The sequence below is a fragment of the Macaca thibetana genome, chromosome 14 (assembly GCF_024542745.1).
Source record: "Macaca thibetana thibetana isolate TM-01 chromosome 14, ASM2454274v1, whole genome shotgun sequence".
NCBI classification, from domain to species: Eukaryota; Metazoa; Chordata; class Mammalia; order Primates; family Cercopithecidae; genus Macaca; species Macaca thibetana.
In genome coordinates, this window is record NC_065591.1 from 32,421,010 (window position 1) to 32,444,908 (window position 23,899).

Genomic DNA, 23,899 nt, shown 5'->3' on the forward strand with positions numbered 1-23,899 from the left:
TTAAAATCTAACCCCCCCCCCAAAAAAAGAAAAAGCATCAGTGAAGATCATTTCTGATAAATATGAAATACAAAATTAGCATAATTTCACTGGAGTTGGTTATGTCCAAAATTAGTAGTATAAATAAAAATTATTTAAATATCTCTTTTTCCCTCCAGATAATTATTTTTCCAATCATTGACAGGTCTATTTCTAAAGAATTGGTTCCCTATTATCTTGACTGAGGAAAATTAGTGGGGCATCATGGACAACATATTGAATTGAGAGTTAGAAGACAGATTTTTGGTTCTGATTTAGCTTAAGCTATCAGCTGTGTATTCTGAGATAAGTCACTTATATTCTTTGGGCTACCATTTCCTCATTTATAACATTGGGAATTAAATAATCACTAATATCTCTTTGTTATTAATTATTATTATTATTATTATTATTGAGACAGGGTCTCACTCTGTTGCCCAGGCTGGAGTGCAATGACATGATCTCAGCCCACTGCAACCTCTGCCTCCCGGGTTCAAGCGATTCTCCTGCCTCAGCCTCCCAAGTAGCTGGGACTGCAGGCACCTGCCACCACGCCCAGTTAATTTTTGAATTTTTAGTAGATATGAGGTTTCACTATGTTGGCCAGGCTGGTCTTGAACTCCTGACCTCATGTTCCACCCACCTCAGCCTCCCAAAGTGCTGGGATTACAGGTGTGAGCCACCGCACCCTGCCAAGTTCTTAAATTACAAATTAATACTTTTATATTAAAATTACTGTATTCAAGTTTACGCTAAAACATACAATTCTAAACTTCTAAATCAATAAAACTATAAGCTAATTATAAGATTCAACTAAAGACATTTAGTCCTTTCCAAAATAGTAGCTCCCTCTACTGTACACCCCAAATATGTGTCTATAATGTTTTATAAGGTTCCTTTTACATTTGACGGGGGAAGATAAACAGTAAACACTACAGGTTAAGAATAGGTTGACACAAAACCAAAGCATCCAACCATGGCAGTATTTTCAAAACCCACAAACTTTAAACTTGTTCTGGTGTCACACAAACAAAGCTTAAGAGATTTTGCTTCAGATCATATTACTGAGACTGGAATTCAGAAACTGAGAACTACATCACAACGCTTAAAAGAATTTAAAAGTGCAGATACTTCTCACTGCTCACCATTTCTAAAGAAAGAATGTATTAACGTAGGCAATTGAAAGACTGTTCATGAGAGATCATGGTCTGGAAAACTCATGCTGATTTGTGAGGGACCTCAAGTTGTTTGGCCCTTTGAGGACAGTCACATTTTGTCCAAGATATTTTTCCCACAAATGAACTGTCTTTCCAAACAGGTCCGAATGTTCTAGAACTATTTTGTCTAATACGATAGCTATTAGCCACAGATGGCTATTGAGCACTTGAAATGTAGGTTGTGGCTGGGAGTGGTGCCTCACGCCTGTGATCCCAGCAGGCTGAGGCAGGTGGAGTAGATCACTTGAGCCCAGGAGTTGGAGACCAGCCTGGGCAACAAAGTGAAAACCCGTCTCTACAAAAAATACAAAACTTAGCCCAGTGTGGTGGTGCATGCCTGTAGTTCCACTACTTGGGAGGCTGAGGTGGGAGGATCACTTGAGGCCAGGAGGCAGAAGTTGCAGTGAGCTGAGATCACACCACTGCCCTCCAGCTTGGGTGACAGAGCAAGATCCTATCTCTAAATAAATAAATAAATAAATAAGAAACGTGGCTTGTCTGAATTGAAATGTGCTGTAAGTGTAAAATACACATAAGGATTTCAAAGACTTAGTGTAAAAAAAAAGAATGTGAAATGTCTCCATAATGTTTTATATTGCTTATATTTTAAAATGGTGATAGTTCAGATAATAGATTAAATTAAATACATTCTTAAAATTAATTTCACCTATTACTTTTTAGTTTTAAAATGTGGCTATTAGAAAAAGTTAAATTAGGTAGGTAGTTCACATATTTTGGGGGAGCAGCACTATTCTACAGTGTCCATTTTTATGTTATAAATAACAGATATGGGCTATTCGAACCAAGTGGGAAGCTACAATGGGATAATTGGTGATCGTTGTTTTAAAAAGTATTCTAAAAGGTAGATAGAGGGGCTAGTGTGATGAAATATTTCTATTCTGTTTCCTCCTTTGTCTTTTTATAGATTTTATATTACCACTAAATGGAAATAGAATGAAAAATTTTCCAAGCCTCTGTCACCCTTCATTGGGATTCCTACAATGGTCTTCCAAGGGTCTCCTTGCTGCTCTACCGTCTGTTTTTAACATAACAGTCAAAGAGGGCCCTTTAAAAGATAAGATACACTTTGTTCCTACTTTGCTTTTTAAAAACCTTCTAACAGCAATTCCACCTCCTGCAGAGTAAAAGCCAAAGTCATTACAATGGCTTACAAGGCCCTTCTTGGTCTGGTCCCCAAGCCCTTACCCCTCTAACCTCATCTCCTGCCACTATCCCTCACATATTCTGTTGTAGCTATGCTGGCTTCCAACACACCTGGTTCTCTCTGGCCTTTGTACTTACTGTTTCTTCTGAACAAAACTTAATTCTTTCAGTTTGCTCTCTCACATCCTTCAGGATTTTGTTCAATGCTACCTTGAACCCCCATCCCTACCCACCCACCCCTGGCACTCCCTATCCACACTCTGCCTTTCTCCATAGTATTCATCACCATCTGGTTTTCTATATGCTTTACATATTTGTTACCACTCTGTTCTCCTCACTAGAAGGAAAGCTCCATTAAAGCAGGGATGTTGGTTCTTGGCCTATAAGAGGTGCTCAAAAAATTACTTAGTGAATGAACAAACTCAACTTTGCTATAGCGGGAGGAAACTCTTGGACCTAAAGTCTACCAGTTGAAGCAATTCATAGGTATAGTCTGGTGTTTCTCAGCTCGGCATAGGTTTAAAGTATCAAACTATTGATGAAACAACGCATGGCCTGCCTCACTTAGCTATACTTACTTCATGAAATCTAAGTTCAGAATGGAGAATTAGATATCTGCCTCTGCATACTTCTCAAATATGTCCAGATCCTTACATTTTATTGGCTAAAAAGAGCAGTGCCAAATTTCTTATGACAGTCTTCTGTTCCAGTAGGCTGAGTTATTAAAAATACACCCCCATGGAACTCAAAAGCTACTATGATAGGGGAAACAAAAAAAAGGAGAGCCACAAATATTTTTATTTTTCCTGAAATAATATTTATGCCAATATCATAAATTTGATATTTATGATTAATCATATTATGATTAATACTGTATTAAATGTGCCTTCCAGGGGCTGCTGTTTGCCACTTCCCTGAGTGTGCACGTTCTGATTCTGTCACTGACTGACCTTTAGTGCCAGATCAGATTTTTCCCTGCATCCCTTATGATCTCAGGAGAAATACTGTCTTTTGCTAGTGGATTCTAAGTAAGCCTGAACTTGCTTTTAATGGAAAGGAAGTGAACTTCCCTGCCCTTGAAACACCCTTGGCTTTCAGCAAGAGCTCCTATTTTCCCCTTGACCATGGCTGGAGGATGCAATGGCCTTGGCTCTGCTTCCTTAGATTCTCTACCCTTCTTTATCTTTCCTGTCTTAGACTATCCTAAGAGGCTGTCTGTGCATTTCGCTGCTATAAATTCACCAACCCAGATATTCCATTCTCCTCCTCTCCTTTATCTCCTCGTGTTTTCTAAATAAGCTCCTTTTTAGTCATTTTAACTCCACCCTCATGCTTTATCAAAATTTAGGGCCAGGCATGGTAGCTCACGCCTGTAATCCCAGCCCTTTGGGAGGCTGAGGTGGGCGGATCACCCGAGGTCAGGAGTTCAAGACCAGCCTGGCTAACATGGTGAAACTCCGTCTCACTAAAAATACAAAATAATTAACTGGGCACAGTGGCACGCACTTGTAAATCCCAGATACTCGGGAGGCTGAGGCAGGAGAATTGATTGAATCCAGGAGGCAGAGGTTGCAGTGAGCTGTGATTGTGCCACTGCACTCCAGCCTGGGAGACAAAGTGAGACTCCATTTCCAGAAAAAAAAAAAAAAAAAGAATTTCGCCAAAGGTCCTCTATTTCCAGTTACTCTTCATATCTCCATTTATTATAGCCCATTTGCAGATGGAAGGCATTGACTTCTCTGCCATGCAACTCTCTTGAGGTCGAGTTACTGCTACTCACTCTTTCCTCTGCTCTCAGTTCTCTGTTCTGGCTTCTGTTATACAGTTGATGGAGATCATCTGTTTAACAAACACCCTGCCTCCTGCAACCAGATGAAGATGTCCTCCAGGGCAGAGATTGCAGTCTTTCATTTCTATGTCTCCACCAACAGCATAGGGCCTGGCACTTAGCATGTGTTCATAAAGTGGTGACTGACTGAACAATCTGTCTTTTCAAACGTGTCGGATCCTTCATTCACATTTCCATAGACATCTCCAGCCCTCCACACTCAAGTATGATCTCTAAATTCCTTCCATAGCTTGTGGTGTCCTTGAGACTGTCTTTTATTTATTTATTTATTTATTTATTTATTTATTTATTTATTTTTATATTTTGAGATGGAGTCTCACTCTGTCGCCCAGGCTGGAGTGCAGTGGCATGATCTCAGCTCACTGCAGCCTCCGCCTCCCAGGTAGCTGAGATTATAGGTACGTGCCACCACGCAAGGCTAATTTTTGTATTTTTGGTAGAGACGGGGTTTCACTATGTTGGCCAGGCTGGTCTCGAACTCCTGATCACAGGTGATCCACCCACCTCGGCCTCCCAAAGTGCTAGGATTACAGGCATGAGCCACCATGCCGGCGACAGTGTCTCTTATACCTGTGTCATGTGAATGAATGATTGCACTTACAATCATTTTAGGGAAGAGCATCTGAGTATGGAATCTTAAAAGTGCAATCTGTCGCCCAGGCTGGAGGGCAGTGGTGCGATCTGGGCTCACTGCAAGCTCCGCCTCCTGGGTTCACCCCATTCTCCTGCCTCAGCCTCCCGAGTAGCTGGGACTACGGGTGCCAGCCACCACGCCCGGCTAATTTTTTGTATTTTTAGTAGAGATGGGGTTTCACTGTGTTAGCCAGGATGGTCTCGATTTCCTGACCTCGTGATCCACCCGCGTCGGCCTCCCAAAGTGCTGGGATTACAGGCGTGAGCCACCGCGCCCGGCCAAAAGTGCAATATTCTAAGTGGACTTACATATACGGTGCAGCTTGAGAGGGACTAAAAAGGATCTTCTTCCAAAATCTTTCCCTATCCCTCTAGCTAGCCTATCCAGTTGCTTAGAATTCTGTCATCAGAGTTTCATACTTTTGGGCTAATGGATTGTTCTATCTCAACACATACACACACACACACACACACACACACACACACACACACACACACGGCTGTATTAATCATTAATAAAGTCAGTTAGGAGTATTAGTGTAACAGATCCTTCTCAAATGAAAATGAGCTGAGAATCGGATCTGATGAGAAGGGATAAGAGACAGGAACGTGTGGGGACGTGAATCCAGTACTGGCATTGGGTGGGGAAACACCATGAATAGTCAGGGAGAAGGATGCTGAGAGCTAGAGGCTCTTTTTTTTTTTTTTTTTTTTCTTTTCTGGTTTTACTAGGTTAGGCTTTTAAAATATAGGCAGGAAACAAACTGTTAATGATCGGTGGCTCAAGCCTGTAATCCCAGCACTTTGGGAGGCCGAGATGGGCGGATCACGAGGTCAGGAGATCGAGACCTTCCTGGCTAACACAGTGAAACCCCGTTTCTACTAAAAATAATACAAAAAACTAGCCGGGCGAGGTGGCGGGCGCCTGTAGTCCCAGCTACTCGGGAGGCTGAGGCAGGAGAATGGCGTGAACCCGGGAGGCGGAGCTTGCAGTGAGCCCAGAACGCGCCACTGCACTCCAGCCTGGGTGACGGAGAGAGACTCCGTCTCAAAAAAAAAAAAAAAAAAAAAATATATATATATATAGAGAGAGAGGCAGGAAACAAACTGTTAATGATCTGAAACCTAAAAACTGTGGACTTCTAAGTTAGCAAGCCCCAAACCTCATCTTTTCTCAACTAGCTGCTTTTATCTAGACAACTAGACCATCTGAAGTCAAAAAGGACCTCAGAGATCATTTTACGCCCCACCCCCATCACTTTTACAGATGAAGACATTCAAGCCAAACGGGATTAAGTTATCTCGCCCAGGGTCTCACAACAAGTCCAGACTAGATCCTGGACTACCCCGTTCGCCTTTCCAGGAAGAACAAGTAATTACGCTTATTATAATCGCCACACAGCTTCATCTAGAGAAACGTCACTCACTGATTTTCAGAAGCTGAAATAGGTTTTCCATTCAATTAACCACAAACGAGGTCTTACATATATACTTATTAAAGGAAACTCACAGAAATCAAGTTCTACAAATTGCAGTTAAAGAACATAAAAAACCACAACTTTGCCAAATATACCACAAATTAAACTAAAGGATATTTTAGTATTTCTATGATTGATGGGGGTATGTAATTTCAAATACTGCACTTTCTCACTGAGATCTGTGCTACGCGGCTCCGGGTTCCAGGGACGTTTTCGTGCTTACCTTCTTCTCCCGCATGCTTAGAAGCCTTTGGACCTCTTGTGCAATGAGGAAACCCCAGGGTAGCTGTGGGCAGTTGGCTGAGTAGAACCAGAAATGTAAACATAGTCTGGCAACTGTCAAACAGACTAAAACAAACAAAAAACACATTAAAAAAGGCCCCTAGCTCAGCACTTTGAGTTTCTGTCGAACTGAATCACCAACCTGTTGTACTCAAAACCTAGGCACAAGAGCGCCGGCGCGCAGTTTCGGTCGCCGGGACCCAACGCACGCCCAGAAAGCAGCCCCCGAGAGCGCCTGGGACAAACGCCGCGCCCCGGGACCCTGCCGAGGGCTGATGGGGCACCTGTCGCCGCAGGCAACCCTCGGCTATGTGTTGGAATCCAACCCAGTCCGCCGAGGTGGCCCCTCCCGGTAACCCCCACTCCGCCGAGGTCCCGCCACCAAGCCTCGTACCTGTGTCCCCCTGCACATGCTCCAGCAGCCCCCGGGCCAGAGGCTCGTCTTGGGGCGATTCCTTCGGCCGCCAGGCCCTAGGTCTCCGGCGCCCTCAAATCTCGGCGACGCTCTGGGCCTGGCTCTCCGCAGGGTCTGGGTGGCCTCAGCGCTCAAACCCGGGAAGCGCCTGGGGTCCGCAGAGGGGCGCCCGGGGAACAAGCGCGGCGCGACGTCCTGCCTCGGTCCGGGGAGGCGGCCGACGGAGGAAGGGAGGAGGCGGCTACCTGGGGACACCTGGCCGCGCCCCACCTCCCGGGGGCCGGGCCTACCTGCGGCGAGCGAGCGGGCAGTGGGCCGGCGTCTCCCCGCAGCCCAGGCTGCGCTCTCAGCCGCCCCAACTTCTGCCCCAGCCCCAGGCGGGCCAGCCGCCTGCCGCCAATTCTGGCCCCGCCTTGGCGGCGCGGGTAGCTGCTTTTCGATTTGTGTCTGCATTCGGCGTTCTCAATGCTCCTAATTCAGGGAGCATTTCGGTTCTCAGTCCTAAGCAGAGCGCCCTCGGCGAGTCCAGGGCTTTTCGCTTTGGGTCCCACTGGGCCAGGAGTCCTGTGGTTACCTTAGGTCAACTGTTCTCAAAAGGGTGGTCCAGGGACGAGGACAAGATATTCATCAGACAAAATACCCTTTATGCGTGATAAGAAATGGGAATGGACTTACAAGTAATTGATTACATTGGTTCTCCAATGGTGGTCTACCAGGTCTGGGATGTCTCCAAGATCTTTTCCAGGGGTCTCTAAGAGCAAAACTATTTCCATTATAGTAACAATAGATGATTTGCCATTTTCACTTTCATTCTCTCAAGAGTGTACAGTGGAAATTTACAGGGACTATTTGACGTGAATAACGTCATCACTCTGTCTCCTAATAGAATACCTGAGTGCGCGTGCTTGTATTTTCTAGTATTTTCCATAGCAGTATGTTTAAAGTATCAGTATGTACATTTTATAGAGATTTATGTAGATTTATAGAGATTAATAAAATTCATTCTCAGTACTTCTGAACTTAATTTTTTTCTTTTCTTTTTTTCTTTTTCAGAGTAGGGAGTCTCACTTTGTTGCCCTGACTGGCTCCTTAAACTCCTGGGCTCAAGAGATCCTCCTGTCTCATCCTCCAGAGTAACTGGAACTACAGGTGTCCACCAACTCTCTTGGCTACTGCTTTTGCACTTTGATTAGTTCTCTTTGTTCATATCTACTAGGATAGCTATAACCTCATTTTTCTCAAATAATTATCTTGAAATCTTGATCTTTTCCTTGAGTCTATGCATAAACATAACAAAAAGTATGCTATGTTGTCTTGATTTCAAATAATATTTTGAAAATTTCTCAGTTTTAATGTTAGATAATAAATATCATTAAATGCAATTCACATAAGTGAAAGTTCTTTTGGGTTCTCGATAATGTAAAAGAGTGTAAAAAGGTCTTGATTAAAGACTTCAAGAACTGCTGCATCAAGTAATAAATGCAGCAGGTGGACAGAGGACCTATGCCAGGTGATGGTCACAACCTTCTTTATCCAAAGAACATGCTTAACAATTCTTTGAAACACTATTTGTGCTTTGGTCAAAGTGACCTGACACTTGATGGGGGCCAAGGGAAACATTTTTCCTCCTTCAATTTTTTCTTTTTTTTTCTTGAGAGAGAGTCTTGCTCTGTCACCCAGGCTGGAGTACAGTGGCACAATCTCAGCTCACTGTAACCTCCACCTCCTGGGTTCAAGCGATTCTCCTGCCTCAGCCTCCTGAGTAGCTGGGATTACGGGCGTCCACCACCATGCCTGGCTAATTTTTTGTACATTTAGGAGAGAGGGGGTTTCACCACGTTGGCCAGGCTGTTCTCAAATTCGTGACCTTAGGTGATCCGCCCACCTCGGCCTCCCAAAGTGCTGGGTTTACAGGCATGAACCACCGTTCCTGGCCTCAAATTTTGACTAATTCAATTTTTACCAAATTCTGTTTTTCTCCTCCCAAAGGATATTGTCTATTTTATTATGATTATTGATAATCAACTGAATTCTTAAGTTTTCTGCAGAAATTTTGTTTTCACTGATTCCTTCTAGGCAGTGCTTTTCCTTTTCCTTCTTCCAATCACTCCCTCTTCACTTTCCATTTGTCTGCCTCATGGTCTAAACTATTTCTATGATGGATTCTTCCCTCCCTCTTATTCAAGCAATTGAGATCAGACTATGAAGAGGCCAGACATGGTTTATTGTGGTTGAACACAAGAATAGGAAACATTTTCACTAGAACACCCATTTTCCTGTTTATTCATTGAGTCAAGCTACAGCACTGAGCCCTCCTGGTGGGGAGATGGACACCACAGCGTCTGTTATGGAGGAGAACTTAATCTGGCTGAGACCTGTGTCTGAGAATGTGGGCCTGTAAAATTCTCATCAAGTGCAAGAACTGACTTACTCATTTTTGCATCCTCCATAGTACCCAGGGGAGTGCTTTCTACGTCGTTCATGCTGAATACATTTTAATGGAGAGAAAGCAATTTATTTTCAGGTAAGAAAAGTACTTCATTTCCCACTACTTTGGGGAGAGGCCAATGGTCAAATGCCTCATGCTATGGAATCAGCAGTTGTGAACTTTGATGACATTCCTTGGTAGAATGAGTCCGCCCACATATCTGGATATTTGGACCAAAACAAATGAGGCCTTGTGCTTACATCAAACATCAGAGTTTATAGACAGAGAGGGAGGCAGACAGAGAAATGAAAGTCTGTTTCTCAGTAGTATATTACATCCCTGTGTGTTTCCCTGTAACATTGAGTCCTAGAGAATGTTACAGCATTTGGCAGCATGCACACAAACCTCAGTCACTATGGAGCTGCAAGATATTTTGAGGTTAGATGGCAAAGAGAGAAATGAGAAAAACCAGTAACAACAGTGCCCAAGATAGCTGATTTCTTCTATTATTTCCTTGCTGTATTCATTTTATTTTGTGCCATCTGCTATTTAAAGTTATAATATTCTTGGTCGGGCATGGTGGCTCACACCTGTAACCCCAGAACTTTGGGAGGCCTAGGCGGGCAGATCATGAGGTCAGGAGTTCGAGACCAGCCTGGCCAACATAGTGAAACCCCGTCTCTACTAAAAATACAAAAAAATTAGCTGGGCATGGTGGTGGGCACCTGTAATTCCAGCTACTCGGGAGGCTGAGGCAGGAGAATCGCTTGAACCTGGGAGGCAGAGGTTGCAGAGCGCCATTGCACTCCAGCCTGGGCAACAAGAACAAAACTCCATCTCAATAATAATAATAATAATAATAATAATAATAATGTTATAATATTCTTATGCCTTTCTTCCAAAGCATTTTTAGTGTTCTCACAGATAGTGTTTTTCTTATTCTGGTTACCTGTGGAGTTGGGCTAGATATTATAATTCTCATTTTACAAAGAGGGATACTGAAGCATGAAGTAAATGAATAGTCATCGGCCAAGTAGTAGCCTGGTTCTTGACTCCAGTGCCTTTTTTTTTTCTTTTTTCTTTTTGAGTTGTTATCAAGCGATAAAGGGCAGCAGGTAAAGACTTACTTAGTTTCAGAGGAAAGAAGAAAAAAATCAGAGCAATGAGATTAATGGACTTGGATTAATGTGATAATGCGTCTCTGAATTTGAGCACATACCCACCCACTTACCTGTGTGAATTCAAGAATGAAATGAAAACTCACTTTACTGTGTGGGCATGAGGGTGGACTCAAGGACTGTGACAGGAGATGTTAAGGTTGCAGCCATGAAGCTCTGTGAGTAAAGTCACATCCACATCCTTAAAGACACATCGATGACTATCATTAGCCTCTTCAGGAGATGCAACTTTATTGAACTTGCTGTTTCCGTGACATTTTAGCCTTGACATTTCAACATCAATTGTTTGCTGTTTTAGTTTATCTCAGTATACTCAGCAAGTGAGAAATGAAAGACTCCTACTGTTCCAGGTTGATTATATATCTATATGCAGGTATTTTCAGATTCAACAAATCGGTAAAGGGGTTAAGAATTTTATTTTAAACATTTGCTTAAAGTCCTTTAAGGACACTTTTGAACAGAACTTTTATTTAATTCTACCATTTAAGAACAATGATTGTTAACAATGAAAAAATTAAATAAAAGAACACTGTGAGGGATCATCTGATTTCATGTCACACTGTGAGTAATAATAAGGCCTACGTGTCATGCTGAAAATATAGTAATCTTCATAGCTCTTTGAGTGCACTGGAGCTGCCCCCAGGGACCTATGACAGGGACTTGTGTCATGGCTGGCCACAGAACTGTCACTCTGTACTGATGTTGGCATTTTTACACCTATTATACACTTATCAGCCTTATTTTCTCATCATAGTCTTGCTTTCTGAGTGCCACACAATTTTTGGCCTATTTTTTTGTAAACTCATATTCAGGTAATCATGATATTCTAAGCAAAGATTATTTGGCATCAATTGCAAAACCGTACTTTCCAAACACAACATGTGAAAAAGAAGTTTAAACAAATTATGCATTTCTAGCCATGCAATTGACAGTGTTTAAGAATCATTGATTAATTCTGCATCAGAGGCCGAGCGTGGTAGCTCACGCCTGTAATCCCAGCACTTTTGGAGGCGAGGAAGGCGGATTACCTGAGGTCGGGAGTTCGAGACCATCCTGGCCAACATGGAGAAACCCTATCTCTACTAAAAATACAAAATTAGCTGGGCGTGGTGGCGCATGCCTATAATCCCAGCTACTTGGGAGACTGAGGCAGGAGAATTGCTTGAACCTGGAAGGTGGAGGTTGTGGTGAGTCGAGATGGCACCATTGCACTCCAGCCTGTGCAACAAGAATGAAACTCCATCTCAGAAAAAAAAAAAAAAATCTGCATCAGAGAAAGACAATAATGAAGTGTTAATGTTGTTGGTACTGACTGAAAGACACACATTACATGGAAGTTCTATTAGGAAATATACCAACCAGGATCTGTGTATCCTCCTTTGGTGAAGGATTCTCCTTTATTATTTTATGTACTGCCCTGGCTTGACACTCTCAAATGAAGTGTGAACTGAGAGTTTTGTTCTGTTTTGCTTTTTTGGAGACAGGGTCTCACTCTATCGCCGAGGCTGGAGTGTAGTGGCAGTTTCATGGCTCACTGCAGCCTTAACCTCCTGGGCTCAAATGATCCTCCTGCCTCAGCCTTCAGAGTAGCTGGGACCTCAGGCATATGCCATCACACCTGGCTAATTTTTGTATTGTTTGTAGAGACAGGGGTTTTGCCATGTTGCTCAGGCTGGTCTGGAATTCCTGGGTTCAAGTGATCTTCCTGCCTTGACCTCCCAAAGTGCTGGGATTACAGGCATGAGCCACGGCACCAGGCTTAACTGACTTTTGAAGTATAAAATGTGGATTTTAAAGCATGGTTTCTTTTACTGATGCTTACTGATGGCTTTAGTAAAGTTTATGGATGTTCCTTACCCACCGTCGACATTTCAATCCTGACAGTCCCTTGAGAGCCAAGGAGCGAAATTTACCCATGTTTGTATTTTTGCTGCTTAGTACCTCACTTGGCTGGCATGTAGCAGGACTTCCTGATTGTTAAGTGAATGAAACAATAAATAAGTTCTAATCCTAAGTCTGCTTCTCTCTAGCTAGATGACTTTGAACAAGTCACTTCTCTGAATTCTCTCTGCCTCTTCTGAGACATTGTGAGTTTGGTCTGCATGAACTCTAAGATTCCTTCCTGTTCTAAAATTCTATTTACGTAATGTTCTAATTATTCTTTCTCACTCTGGATAGTCTTGAATTACTTGCTTTTTATATAATTTGTATGTTATATAAAAGGAAATCAGTCATATAAAAATAAAAATTTTAGAATTTATCTTAAACACAAATTATATATTTTATAAATTGCTCACTCACAATTATATAAAATGGGAAGTTAATGGGAAATCTCTATGTGACAAAAGAGATATGAAAACATTTTTAGGGGCCAGGCGCGGTGGTTCATGCCTGTAATCCTAACACTTTAGGAATCTGAAGCAGGCGGATCACTTGAGGTCAGGAGTTCGAGACCAGACTGGTCAAAATGGTGAAACCCCATCTCCACTAAAAATACAAAAATTAGCTGGGCGTGGTAATGCATGCTTGTAATCCCAGCTACTCTGGAGGCTGAGGCAGGAGAATCACGTGAACCTGGGAGGTGGAGGTTGCAGTGAGCCGAGATTGTGCCACTGCACTCTAGTCTGGGCAACAGAGCTGGACTGTCTCAAAACAAAACAAAGCAAAACAAAAACAAACAAACAAAATTTTCAGATTCAACAAGAAGAGCTAACTATCCTAAATATATATGCACCCAATACAGGAGCACCCAGATTCATAAAGCAGGTCCTTAGAGACCTACAAAGAGACTTAGACTCCCACACAATAATAATGGGAGACTTTAACACCCCACTGTCAACATTAGACAGATCAACGAGTCAGAAAGTTAACAAGGATATCCAGGAATTGAACTCAACGCTGCACCAAGTGGACCTAATAGACATCTACAGAACTCTCCACCCCAAATCAACAGAATATACATTCTTCTCAGCATTGCATCACACTTATTTCAAAATTGACCACATAGTTGGAAGTAAAGCACTCCTCAGCAAATGTAAAAGAACAGAAATTATAACAAACTGTCTCTCAGACCACAGTGCAATCAAACTAGAACTCAAGATTAAGAAACTCACTCGAAACTGCTCAACTACATGGAAACTGAACAACCTGCTCCTGAATGACTACTGGGTACATAACGAAATGAAGGCAGAAATAAAGATGTTCTTTAAAACCAATAAGAACAAAGATACAATGTACCGGAATCTCTGGGACACATTTAAAGTAGTGTATAGATGGAAATTTATAGCACTAAATGCCCACAAGAGAAAGCAGGAAAGATCTAAAATTGACACCCTAACATCACAATTAAAAGAACTAGAGAAGCAAGAGCAAACACATTCAAAAGCTAGCAGAAGACAAGAAATAACTAAGATCACAGCAGAACTGAAGGAGATAGAGATATAAAACACCTTCCAAAGAATCAACGAATCCAGGAACTGTTTTTTTTTAAAAAAGATCAACAAAATTGATAGACCACTAGCAAGACTAATAAAGAAGAAAAGAGAGAAGAACCAAATAGACACAATAAAAAATGATAAAGGGGATATCACCACCGACCCCACAGAAATACAAACTACCATCAGAGAATACTATAAACACCTCTATGCAAATAAACTAGAAAATCTAGAAGAAATGGATAAATTATTGGACACGTACACCCTCCCAAGACTAAACCAGGAAGAAGCTGAATCCCTGAATAGACCAACAACAGGTTCTGAAATTGAGGCAATAATTTATAGCCTACCAACCAAAAAAAGTCCAGGACCAGAAGGATTCACAGCCGAATTCTACCAGAGGTACAAAGAGGAGCTGGTACCATTCCTTCTGAAACTATTCCAATCAATAGAAAAAGAGGGAATCCTCCCTAACTCATGTTATGAGGCCAACATCATCCTGATAACAAAGCCTGGCAGAGACACAACAAAAAAAGAGAATTTTAGACCAATATCCCTGATGAACATCGATGCAAAAATCCTCAATAAAATACTGGCAAACTGAATCCAGCAGCACATCAAAAAACTTATCCACCATGATCAAGTGGGCTTCATCCCTGGGATGCAAGGCTGGTTCAACATATGCAAATCAATAAACGTAAGCCATCATATAAACAGAACCAAAGACAAAAACCACATGATTATCTCAATAGATGCAGAAAATGCCTTTGACAAAATTCAACAGCCCTTCATGCTAAAAACTCAATAAATTAGGTATTGATGGGACGTATCTCAAAATAATAAGAGGTATTTATGACAAACCCACAGCCAATATCATACTGAATGGGGAAAAACTGGAAGCATTCCCTTTGAAAACTGGCACAAGACAGGGATGCCCTCTCTCACCACTCCTATTCAACATAGTGTTGGAAGTTCTGGCCAGGGCAATCAGGCAGGAGAAAGAAATAAAGGGTATTCAATTAGGAAAAGAGGAAGTCAAATTGTCCCTGTTTGCGGATGACATGATTGCATATTTAGAAAAACCCATCATCTCAGCCCAAAATCTCCTTAAGCTGATGAGCAACTTCAGCAAAGTCTCAGGATACAAAATCAATGTGCAAAAATCACAAGCATTCCTATACACCAATAACAGACAAACAGAGAGCCAAATCATGAGTGAACTCCCATTCACAATTGCTTCAAAGAGAATAAAATACCTAGGAATCTAACTTACAAGGGATGTGAAGGACCTCTTCAAGAAGAACTACAAACCACTGCTCAACAAAATAAAAGAGGACACAAACAAATGGAAGAACATTCCATGCTCATGGATAGAAAGAATCAATCTCATGAAAATGGTCTTACTGCCCAAGGTGATTTATAGATTCAGTGCCATCCCCATCAAGCTACTAATGACTTTCTTCACAGAACTGGAAAAACTACTTTAAAGTTCATGTGGAACCAAAAAAGAGCCCTCATTGGCAAAACAATCCTAAGCAAAAAGAACAAAGCTGGAGGCATCACGCTACCTGACTTCAAACTATACTACAAGGCTACAGTAACCAAAACAGCATGGTACTGGTACCAAAACAGAGATAAAGACCAATGCAACAGAACAGAGCCCTAAGAAATAATACCACACATCTACAACCATCTGATCTTTGACAAACCTGACAAAAACAAGAAATGGGGAAAGGATTCCTATTTAATAAATGGTGCTGGGAAAACTGGCTAGCCATATGTAGAAAGCTGAAACTGGATCCCTTCCTTACACCTTATACAAAAATTAATTCAAGATGGATTAAAGACCTAAATGTTAGACCTAAAACCACAAAAACACTAGAAGAAAACCTAGGCAATACCATTCAGGACATAGGCATGGGCAAGGACTTCATGTCTAAAACACCAAAAACAATGGCAACAAAAGCCAAAATTGACAAATGGGATCTAATTAAACTGAAGAGCTTCTGCACAGCAAAAGAAACTACCATCAGAGTGAACAGGCAACCTACAGAATGGGAGAAAAGTTTTACAATCTACCCATCTGACAAAGGGCTAATATCTAGAATCTACAAAGAACTTAAACAAATTTACAAGAAAAAATCAAACAACCCCATCAAAAAGTGGGCAAAGGATAGAACAGACATTTCTCAAAAGAAGACATTCATACAGCCAACAAACACATGAAAAAGTGCTCATCATCACTGGCCATCAGAGAAATGCAAATCAAAACCACAATGAGATACCATCTCACACCAGTTAAAATGGCAATCATTAAAATATCAGGAAACAGCAGGAGCTGGAGAGGATGTGGAGAAATAGGAACGCTTTTACACTGTTGGTGGATCTGTAAACTAGTTCAACCATTGTGGAAGACAGTGTGGCAATTCCTCAAGGATCTAGAACAAGAAATACCATTTGACCCAGCCATCCCATTACTGGGCATATACCCAAAGGATTATAAATCATGCTGCTATAAAGACACATGCACACCTATGTTTATTGTGGCACTATTCACAATAGCAAAGACTTGGAACCAACTCAAATGTCCGTCAATGATAGACTGGATTAAGAAAATGTGGCACATATACACCATGGAATACTATGTAGTCATAAAAAAAAGATGATTTCATGTCCTGTGTAGGTACATGAATGAAGCTGGAAACCATCATTCTGAGTAAACTATCGCAAGGACAGAAAACCAAACACCTTATGTTCTCACTCATAGGAGGGAACTGAACAATGAAAACACTTGGACACAGGATGGGGAACATCACACACTGGGGCCTGACGTGGGGTGGGGAGAGGGGGGAGGGATAGCATTAGGAGATATACCTAATGTAAATGACGAATTAATGGGTGCAGCACACCAACATGGCAGATGTATACATATGTAAAAAACCTGCATGTTGTGCACATGTACCCTAGAACTTAAAGTATAATAATAATAATAATAAAGAAAATATGTTAAATGGTTTGCAACATCCATAATTATAATTGTCCTGGGCAGATAATAAATACTCAGGCATTAGTTTATAAATTTAAATGTTAGAATAAAAAAGTAAACTGTTTTCCAATGGGATTGCCTCATTGCAAAGGCAACAATTTGGACTAAAATGTTTGTAAGTTGAAAACTTCTATATATTCCTGGGCATGGTATGATTTATATTCAAATTTTGTTTACTCATTTGTTTACTTTTTCCTTCGAGTTTCTAAGTTGCTGTAATTTGGGGTGGGTGTAATTTAGAAGAATTTTGTTAAATTGTGTGATGAACCTTTGCTTGAGATTTAAATAAATATACACATAAAATGTTATAAAATGGTTTAAAATACCTTCTGTTTATTATTGTAATTACTAACACTTGTAAAATAATTATAAAATAAATGCACTACTACTCTAAAAAAAAAAAGAAAAAAACATTTTCAGGGAGGCTGAGGTGGGAGGATCACTTGGGCCCAGGAGGTCAGGGTTGCACTGAGTTATGATTGCACCACTGCACTCCAGCTTGGGCGATAGAGCAAGATTCTGTTTTAAAAAGGTTTTTTTTTTTTTTTTTTTTTAGATTTACCATAATTGGCCTCTGTACGCTGATAATTTGATTTGATTTCTGTGTTATCAGGTGACATTATTGCAGAATTTTTCTGTTATCAGAACTTCTACTTTATTTCTTTCTAATTTTGCTATGTTTTTCTTGGGTTTGTATTGAATTTATACATCTTTCTTGTAGTATATCTACTATTATTTCCCTGTTTTAGCTCTGCCACTGCCTCAAATTTTTTTTAATTTTCTCTTTATCTTCAGAATTTATTTATTTATTTATTTTTGAGACAGAGTCTCGCTCTGTTGTCAAGGCTGGAATGTAATGGCATGATCTTGGCTCACTGCTACCTCCACCTCCTGGGTTCAAGTGATTCTCCTGCCTTAGCCCCCCAGGTAGCTGGGATTACAGATGCCCACCACCATGCCTGGCTAATTTTTGTATTTTTAGTAGAGATGGGGTTTTGCCATGTTGGTCAGGCTGGTCTCGAATTCCTGATCTCAGGTGATCCACCCGCCTTGGCCTCCCAAAGTGCTGGGATTACAGGCATGAGGCACTATGCCCAGCCTATCTTCAATATTTTAAGATTTAGAATCTTAAAATATTGGGAATATTGATTTGTCTTTCATCCTTTTTTCTTTTTCTTTTTTTCTTTTTTAGAGACAAGGTTTCACCATGTTGGACAGGCTGGCCTCAAACACCTGGCTTCAAGTGATCCTCCCAACTTGGCCTCCCAAAGTGCTGGAATTACAGACATGAGCCACCATGCCTAGCCCTGTTTTTCATCTTTAAAAAGAACGATGCCTTTTCTTTATTTTGAGGGATGTATTGAATCTACTGTGAGATTGTTTATATAGACACAATAAATACTGAATAAATTAAATTAATTCTTAATATGGTACCAGTTTTCATCGTTATATGCTTTTCTTATTTTCTTCTATTTTTGTTTGTATGTTCCTTTTTTCCTATTTCACAATTTTATGTTTCTGTCTCTTTTCCTTCCCTCTTATTTCTTCTAAGTCATTACTTCAAATTTTTTTTTTCTTATGATTCTCAACGTTTTGTTGTTTTCTTTCCGTAAGAAGTTTCTATAATTTTCTTAGGTTTAATCATATGAAATTGTCACTTATGTAAATAAAAAAACAGCCAAATATCAGCAATTTCATATGGTTCAACATAATTGCTTTCCTCAGGACCTGGCAGATGCTAAATTAATACTTACTGAATGAATTAATAAATAAATCCTCCTATTCATCATTTTTGGTCAAACTATTCCAGGACATTTATATTACAGAGCCCAAGGGCCTAGATAGCGTTGGGCAAAAGGCTCCTTACCAACTGTGGACTCAGAAGTCTTTAGTCATAAATGATCTTCCTAAATGTGCTGATTACCTGATTCTGTTAGTCCATGTCATCAACATGCTACAGATAAACCTGATGATACATACTCTTGTGAGCAAGCATGTGGTTACCTACATCAATGTTATTCTGTATGTATTTGCATGAATGTTAGTAACATCAATTTACGGAGTATGCATCTTTTTGTGAGCATTTCTGTATACAGTTAACATCTCAAGAAGCTGAACTGTGGAAAAAGAGAAAAGAAAGTTTGTTCAGACATTGTGGAAATTGAAAGGAAGGTTAAGTTTCTTAAAATACATTTCTATTTCAATCTCATTAGCAGTAAAATGACATATGTGTTATTCCCAAACCATTTACCTCTGGTATTCCCCTCCCTTCAATGGGCCTTTGAGAATTTATGCACACTGAAATAACAGCTGAGCTCTGAAGAAGAGATATATTAATTAAGGAAACATTTCGGGTTTCCTGAGTTACAAGGAAATTTAGTAAGTGAATCAGGAGGAGCACTGCAACTGAGGTTTCTGGTTTCTATCCAATAGGATTTCCACTTTACCCCTTAGTATTTGAATTTACTTAATCATTCAGTAACTGCACTTATGATTCATACCCTATGACTTATGAAGAGATTCTTTTGTTCTCTTTCAGTCATGAAAAGGTGAAATTCAAGATCTGACTCTGACATATAGTATCACCTTTTCAGGAAATAAAAGGTATACTTTTTTCTTTCTTTTTAAAAAAGAAAATTGCAATTTTTAAATAGCAGTGCAATTTGTACCCTTGTAAGACATCCAAAAAATATAGAAGTTTATTAGTAAAATAAGTAAAAGGACTTTTTAAAACTGTTAACCTAAGTTTGCACAAAGCCCAAGACTTTTAAAAATGAACTCTGTAGAATCGTTTAAATACTTATGTCAGGAAATTCTGTTGTATTAAGTTAATGATTTTTTTGGACACATTTAATATTGCGAATATTTTCTTTGTATAGAGTCTGTTATAATGTATAATGTTGTAAAACTACATTTTAAAAAGTTTGTTGCCACTCTCACATCTTACTTACAAAATAAATTCCAGATGACTTTAAGAATTAAATGAAAAAATGACCCTATAAAAGAACGAGAAGAAAATATGTGTGGATAATATCTTCTCCTGGAATGAAGAAGAAGTCTCTAATAACAAAAGCAAAAGAAAAATTATACATGTAGAGATGGATAAATTTGACCTTATCAAAATTAAACATTTTCAGACATGGTAAGACACTATTAAAGCAAATGACAAATTGGGAAAATATTTGCAACATATTATATGACAGATAAAGGATAGAGATCTTTACTCTTTAAAGTACTAAAACAAATCAACAAGAAAAAAGATCAGTTAAAAAACAGATATAAGACATAGATGATTCACAAAAGAAGAAATAAAAATAGCCAATTAGTAAACCTCAGAAAATGTTCAGCTTCACTAGCAATCAAAATGATAAAAATTTAAATAAGTTTTTTTGTTTTGTTTTGTTTTGTCAGTTAGATTGACAAAGAGAAAAAAATAATGACACATTCAGTGCTGGGAAGGGTATGGTGAAAAGGGCACTTTCTGCTCACTACCGGAATAACCATTTTAGAAGGCAATTTAGTAATTCACTTCAATAAGTGTGGAGACTCTGTTCTTAAACTTAAGAGATTATTGCCTCATCCATTTTCAGGAACTTAACTATTGCACTTTCGTGTTGCTGATTTATAAAGATATTTCATGATCATTCTCTAATTACATATTTAATGCCTCTTCAGTTATTTCTGTATTTTACTTCTCATTTTCTACATATATCAAAAAAGTTAAGGATGAGTGTGGTGGCTCACACCTGTAATCCCACCACTTTGGGAGGCTGAGGCATGAGGATTGCTTGATACCAGGAGTTCGAGACCAACCTAGGCAACATAGTGAGACTCTCATCTCTACAAAAAAAACAGAAAAATTAGTGGGACATGGTGTCACATGCCTATAGTTCCAGCTACTTGGGAGACTGAGGTGGGAGGATTGCTTGAGCCTGGGAGATCGAGGCTGCAGTGAGTGCGCACGCCACTGCACTCCAGCCTGAGTGACAGAGTGAGACTCTGTCTCAAAAAAAGTTCCAGTTTATTCTTCGGTTTTTAAAAAATAACAAGTTGACTTCAACAAAGTGAACTGACTCCCCCTCTACTTTCAAATGACTTTTTGAAAAGTTAAGAAATACTTCTATTATTTTCCATTACAAAAGCAATATTTATATTTATTATAGAAAAATTAGGAGATAAGGAAAGAGAAGAAAAATGCCTAATTCCACTTCCTAGTTCACCACTTGCAGTACATCATTCCAGGCCTTCTCCCATCCATACACATATGTATGTATTATACAGGTTATCAAATGAACTTCCAGAAAGGATTATAAATGTATATGTCCACCTCCATATAATGATAAATCACAAGCATTGTCCCTTTTCAAATAGTGGACATAAACATTTTAAGAAAATGGTTTAAAAATAGCCTCTTGGTTATGTGTAGTGGTTCATGCCTATAATCCCAGCACTTTGGGAGGCTGAGGCAAGGGGATCACTTGAGCCCAGATGTTCAAGACCAGCCTGGGCAACATGACGAAACTCTGTCTCTACAAAATACAAAAATTAGTCAGGTGTGGTGGCACACACCTGTTGTCTCAGCTACTTGGGAGGCTGAGATGGGAGGATTGTTTGAGTCCAGGAGGTCAAGGATGCAGTGAACTGTGTTCCAGCCACTGCACTCCAGCCTCGGTGACAGAGTGAGACCCTATGTCAAAAAAAAAAAAAAAAGGAACCCCTTATTTTTTTAATTAGCATATTTTTGCACACTCATTGGCTATTTGTAGTTCTTTTTTTAAGTTCCCCATTTCTGTTTTTTGCTGAGTTGCATTTCAGCCAAGTGTAATCCCAAGATTGTGAAAACTCTTGTTTTTATTTGGGCCTAGTCTATTCTTGGAATTTCTACAGAAAAATAATCATTTTATCTATGGTTTGTCCTGTATGGAAATCGTAATCATGATAATTTGAATAACAGAGGTTACTCAAATGTTTCCTCTTTGCATTTAAGACCATATTACATATCTTTTCCTGAAAAAAAAAAAAATCACTGTCCTAATGATATCTCCTTAAGTGCTCTGGGGGACATAAGAATGAATGGTAATATAAAAAACATCTTTTAACTGAGATAAAATTTACATAACAAAATTTACCATATTAACCATTTTAAAGGGTACAACAAAGGAACTTACAGTATATTTACAATGTTGTGCAACCAACACCACTATCTAATTATAGAACATTTTCATGGCCCCCAAAAGAAGCCCTGTACTCACTAAGTAGTCACTCCCCATTTCCCATTCCCCCAGCCCCTGTCAACCACTAACCTACTTTCTGTCTCTATGGATTTGCCTATTCTGGACATTTCATATAAATGGAATCATACAATATGTAGTCTTTTGTGACTGGCTTGTTTCTCTTAATATAACGTTTTCAAAGTTCATCTTTATTGTAGCATGTATCAGTACACACTCCTTTTTATGGTTAAATAATAATCCATTGTGTGGATATACGGCATTTTGTTCAACCTTCATTAGCTGATAGACATTTGGGCTGTTTCCAATTTTTGGCTATTATGAATAATGCTGCTATGAACATTCATGTACAAGTTTTTGTGTGAACCTATATTTTCCATTTTCTTGAGCATATACACCTAGGAGTGGAACTGCTGGGCCATATGGTAACTCTATGTTTATGTTTTGAGAAATATGTAACATTTTTAAGACTAAATATGTGTGTGGCACTTGGCTAAGCACTTGACTCCCATTTTCTTATAGAATTCTCACAACTTTCTGCAGTAGATCCAATTATTATGCCCATTTTACAGATGAGGGCACTATAGCTCAAAGATATTAAACAACTTGCTCAAGGGCTGACAGCTAGTTAGGACAGAGCCAGGATTTGAGCTAATGTAGTCTGGGTCTAGAATCTGAACTCTTTACTACTTTTACTGCCTTAATACACTTATGACCCAAAAGGGCAGAGGACAGCACACAAGTAACCAAACGAGGCCAAATGAAGTAGAATTGTAAGAGCCATATAATGTACTTAGAAAATTTCATGTGGAAAGTGCAACAGAGGAGGGAGCATTTGAAGTGAACCTCAATTGGTGGGAACAAATTCAAGAAGAGAGGACCTGGAGTAAAGGCCAACTAGGTGAAAGGACTATTACAGGATTGGCAAGTTAGTTTCACCGTAAGTGCCAGTTCCAGTTTATTGGTAGTGGCAGTGAGTAGCACTATGTAGAGATACTGTATGCCAGCTCAGTGGGAAAGTCTGTGATGATTAATTAACAAGATCTGCCATGGGCAGGGGAGGGGAGATCTGTAGCACTCATGATATGAATTTTCATCACTGGACTATTATGACATGGAGATGAGAAATTGTGGGTCATATTTTGGAAAGCAATGACTGTATGATTTTGACTGGATCATAGGGCATGTGTAGGGAAAGTGGAGGCTTAAATAAGATTAGCAATATGCGGTGAGGCTGTATGGCAGAGTGTTTTAAATGACAGACTGAAGAATTTGTACATGAGTCAGTAGGTAGTGAGGAGTCATGGAAAATTTTTAAACAGGAGAGTAGTGTCATAGGAGCCCTACTCTAAGAAGATTAATCTGGCAGGGGCATACAGAATGAATTGATGTAGTGAATGAGTGGAGACAAAGAGACTGTTCAAGGCAATGTTAAAAAATTTAGTGGATGATACCTGGTCAAAACAGGGGACAACCACTTTTTCCCATTAATTTGATAAAGATTAAAATGTAGGTATGAGGAAATG

The 23,899-nt window shown here is 39.8% G+C and overlaps 1 protein-coding gene and 1 long non-coding RNA gene across 2 annotated transcripts in view; one reads left to right on the forward strand and one right to left on the reverse strand.

Annotated features, from left to right (window-relative positions):
• Window positions 1-7,420, reverse strand: part of PRRG4 (proline rich and Gla domain 4) — a 22,845-nt gene extending 15,425 nt beyond the window's left edge. Inside the window, exons 1-2 of the mRNA XM_050755767.1 lie at window positions 7,036-7,420; window positions 6,583-6,707 (exon numbers count right to left, since the gene is read on the reverse strand). Of these exons, the coding sequence (XP_050611724.1) occupies window positions 6,583-6,685 (103 nt within the window). The 5' untranslated portion in view covers window positions 6,686-6,707; window positions 7,036-7,420. The remainder of the gene's footprint in view (window positions 1-6,582; window positions 6,708-7,035) is intronic.
• LOC126934890 (uncharacterized) lies at window positions 6,818-18,529 on the forward strand. Its single transcript, XR_007719137.1, has 4 exons — window positions 6,818-6,993; window positions 8,110-8,205; window positions 9,509-9,580; window positions 18,335-18,529. It is a non-coding gene; the product is annotated as an uncharacterized LOC126934890 (long non-coding RNA).
• The last annotated feature ends 5,370 nt before the right edge of the window (window positions 18,530-23,899 follow it).